This window comes from Petaurus breviceps, unplaced genomic scaffold (assembly GCF_028583685.1).
Source record: "Petaurus breviceps papuanus isolate PSGF00001 unplaced genomic scaffold, PetGlider_PUasm1.0 90977, whole genome shotgun sequence".
In the NCBI taxonomy this organism is placed as follows: Eukaryota; Metazoa; Chordata; class Mammalia; order Diprotodontia; family Petauridae; genus Petaurus; species Petaurus breviceps.
Window position 1 is genome coordinate 26,672,269 of NW_027187391.1, and position 3,826 is coordinate 26,676,094.

At 44.7% G+C, this 3,826-nt stretch overlaps 1 protein-coding gene across 1 annotated transcript; it reads left to right on the top strand.

The window, feature by feature from the left end:
- The first annotated feature begins 1,531 nt into the window (after positions 1–1,531).
- LOC138152879 (NF-kappa-B-activating protein-like) lies at positions 1,532–3,286 on the top strand. Its single transcript, XM_069076939.1, has one exon. It carries the CDS (start codon positions 1,904–1,906, stop codon positions 3,194–3,196), a length of 1,293 nt encoding a protein of 430 aa, XP_068933040.1. The 5' UTR covers positions 1,532–1,903; the 3' UTR covers positions 3,197–3,286.
- Positions 3,287–3,826: the final 540 nt, after the last annotated feature.

Here is a 3,826-nt window from a genome sequence, read left to right on the forward strand (position 1 = left end):
TTCTGTTTCTAACTGGATACTTATTCTGAAATAAAGCCTTTATTTCCTTGTACTTTCTATTTCTTCTTTCTACTAGAAACTGCTGAAAAAGACTGTAACAGCGTACATAACTTCCAAGCTTTGTTAATCACTATCAAGCAAATTGAGAACTATGCAGAACACAAAACTTTTCATTTGCCATTTGCTATTAAGCAAATTAAATTTAGAAGACTCCAAAATTCCAACCTATAGATATAATCTGTTATCTCAGGTTATTAATTAATTTTAATTAATTACTTTCTGTTACTTTTATCATTTCCAAAAATAATTGTCTGTCCTTAAACAGACATAAAATGAAGTTTTATAACTTAGCCTTGATAGCGTCTTTTCCAAGTCTTAGATTATACTGCCCCCTAGCGAATGCTATCTCATGAGCTGGATGAACCATATTAGTAAAAAGTTTAAATTTACAGGTGGCTTTTTTTTTAAAGGAAGAAGTCTAGAACATAATACAAAACTGCTACTGAACCTAAAACGATTAAAAAATGTCTCCCATATCCCTATTCTAGAGTTTATCTGAGTTCGGCTTAATTATTTTAAAATCAATATTCTTTAGCACTGGCCTACAAGACTGTTTTAGGCTTTGGGTTACACTAGAGAAGCAAGAAGGAGCATCTTTAATGGGTTTTGAGTGTTTATTGAGTAACACTTGGCAAATACATTATAAAATATTTGAATTTATCAGATGAACCTAGCAATCACTCCCAATTCCACAGAAGCAAGTCCTTGCATTCAAAACCTTAGCAAAAGAAGGCTTGTGTGAAAGTGGGTGGGCCATGGGACCAAGGAATAGCCTCATTCGCTCTAATAGTAAGGCACTCTGAGTTCAGAGGCATCCTGGAAAGAATAATATTCTTGGTGTCACAGAATCATAGGTGCATAGCTGTAGAGCTGAAAGGGACCTCAGAAATCAGATGGTACAACCCCTTTACTTTACAGATGAAGAAACAGATTGAATCATAGGAAGATTAAGTAACTTGGCCAAGGATTTACAGGTAAAAAGTAGCAGAGGCAGAATTCAAATTGACCTAATTTCAAATCCAGTTCTTTTTCTACTGTACCATGGCCTAAGTTCGAGTGCTGGATTTTGGCAGTTGGTACTTAGCCCTTCTGGGTCTTGGTTTCGTTATCTGTAACACAAAGGTGTTGAATCAGCTGGCTCCTAAGGCCCCTCGCGGCTACCAATCTACACCATCTTAGCTCCAAATTGGGTACTGACTAATTGCCAGGCTTCCTTTCTCCCTAGCCAGCCCTCCTCCGCTTCGTGTTGGGAGTGGGAGGGGGGGAAAAGGGGTAGATGTTTGGGGAAACGACTGTGGCATGAACGAGGCAGGAAGTAAGACCTCATTGGCTCTTCACACCAGGGGACTGGCTGTAGTTCTCTTACAGGAGTGATGACGGCAGCCGCATACAGGTCAGAGGTTACTCTCTACGCACTGAATCAGGGCCACGCCCCTCCCAGGAGTTCTCACCAATGAAAACCGAATCCTCGTGCTCCATCAGCAGCAAACAAGCTAGTTTGTTAAGTCCAGCCCCAGAGGATGGGCCACGCCCCTTCAGGGCGTTCTCTCTCATGAAAACTGAATCTCCGTGTACCCGCAGGCTGTAATTCTCTCGTCCCTACCCCAAACAGGGCTACATCCGCCTGGGAAGATCTTTCCAAAGAAAACAGAATCCTTGTGTGGCACCTTAGAAAGACTCTGGAATCTGCTAATCCCTTGCTTTAGAAATGGGCCATGCCCCTCTGAGGAAGTCTCTCGTACCGGACTTAAGGTAAAAGCTTCTTCCGATTTCTCTTCTCGCGAGAGCGCCTGGAGGGGTTTTTAGCGGAGCGGCGGGGCTCTTAGCGGCGCGGCTCGGCGCCATGGCGCCGGCTTCTAGCTCTCGCAGCCCGGAGGATGCCCCAGCTTCCCGGCGACGGCGTCACGGAGGCGGTGGTAGCGGAACGTCAGCTACAGCCTCGGGAGGAGGAGGCGGCGGCCGCCGGAGCTCCTCCGAGAGCCCCCCCAACACCAAAGCCGTCCGCTCGCCGCGGGGCCGCTCCCGTTCTCGTTCCCGGGAGCGCAACGGCTTCCGGCAGCCATCGTCCTTCACGGAGTCGGGAGGCCCAGGCCGCAGCCGCCGTAGCCCCAGCCGGACCCACGGACGCGAGCGAGAGCGGCTCCCTGATCTGCGCGGCTCGTCATCCTCATCTTCCGCCCACTACCATCACCACCACCACTATCATCACCATGGGGGCGACCGGCAATGGCCGGATTACTACGAGAAGGAAAAGGAGGAGAGCCTGCGCCAGAGGAGGTTACGTGAACGGGAGCGGATCGGGGAACTTGGAGCCCCGGAGGTTTGGGGGCTTTCCCCCAAGTTCCCGGAGCCTGATTCAGATGAACACACCCCTGTAGAGGAGGAAGATTCAAAGTCCAAGAAAAGTGCTTCAAGTTCTAGTTCTGAAGAGGAAAAGAAGAGGAAGAAGAAGAAGGTGAGTCGCTCCAAAGAGAGTGCTCAGAGGAAAAGAAAGAAAAAAACATCCAAAAGGAAACATAAAAAATATTCCCCCACTGACAGTGACTCTGATTCTGACTCTGATTCCAGCAGTGAAGAAGAGAGAAGGAAGGCAAAGAAAGCCAAGAAGAAAAAGAAAAAGAAACACAAAGTGAAAAGGTCCAAGAAGAAGAAATATAAGAAAGAGTCTACTGAGTCAAGCTCTGATGTCTCTGATGAAGAGTTCCCAGAAGATGATCTTTGGATTGAGAGATCAAAGAATGCAGAAACTATGGATTTAATTGGACCAGAAGCACCTGTGACACATGCCTCTCAAGATGATAGACCTTTGAACTATGGGCATGCTCTGTTGCCAGGGGAAGGTGCAGCCATGGCTGAGTATGTCAAAGCTGGAAAGAGAATCCCTCGAAGAGGAGAAATTGGGCTGACTAGTGAAGAGATTGCATCATTTGAATGCTCAGGCTATGTCATGAGTGGTAGTAGACACCGAAGAATGGAAGCTGTGCGACTTCGAAAAGAAAACCAGATCTACAGTGCTGATGAGAAGCGAGCTCTAGCATCCTTTAACCAAGAAGAGAGAAGGAAGAGAGAAAACAAGATTCTAGCCAGTTTCCGAGAAATGGTATATAGAAAGACAAAGGGGAAAGATGACAAATAAAAGACTTTATTAGTTGTGCAGCCAAAAATGCTGAAAGTCTCTGCAACCATATCTTTTTTCAGTTGAAATATAAAGAAAGTTTACAATGCACCTGTGCCTCCTTTTTAATTAATTTAATTCTTTCAGGAAAATATGTTGTTGATAGAACTAAATTACTGTATTTATATAATTTTAAATAGGTGTGATTGGCCTGCTCAGTCCTGGGATGTTTGTGTCCTAGATGAAAATTGTGCATGCCAAACTGAGGGGGTTGGTTATAGTGTGGTCCCTGAAGTCCCTTGCAATTCCTTTTTTTTTTTATTCAGGGTGTTATTTGGGAGGAGTGGGGAGAGGTAACCATGGTCGACTCCAAAAGGTGGGAAATGTAAATATTGCCCTGTTAAGGTAGTGCCACTAGTACCTATACAGTATACTTGTTCAAGATAAAAATTAGCATCCCCTGCTCTTAACATACTTACTATAAATACAGGAAGGCCATTGCTGCAAAGTGAAAATCACAAAATTTGAAATTGACTTGTAATATTTTACAAGCTCTGATCTGCACCAGGAATATTGAATTATTAGTTATTCTCTCAACCCTTTTGTTAACAAGCTAGTTAAATTGCCAATGGCCAAACAAGATTTGTAACC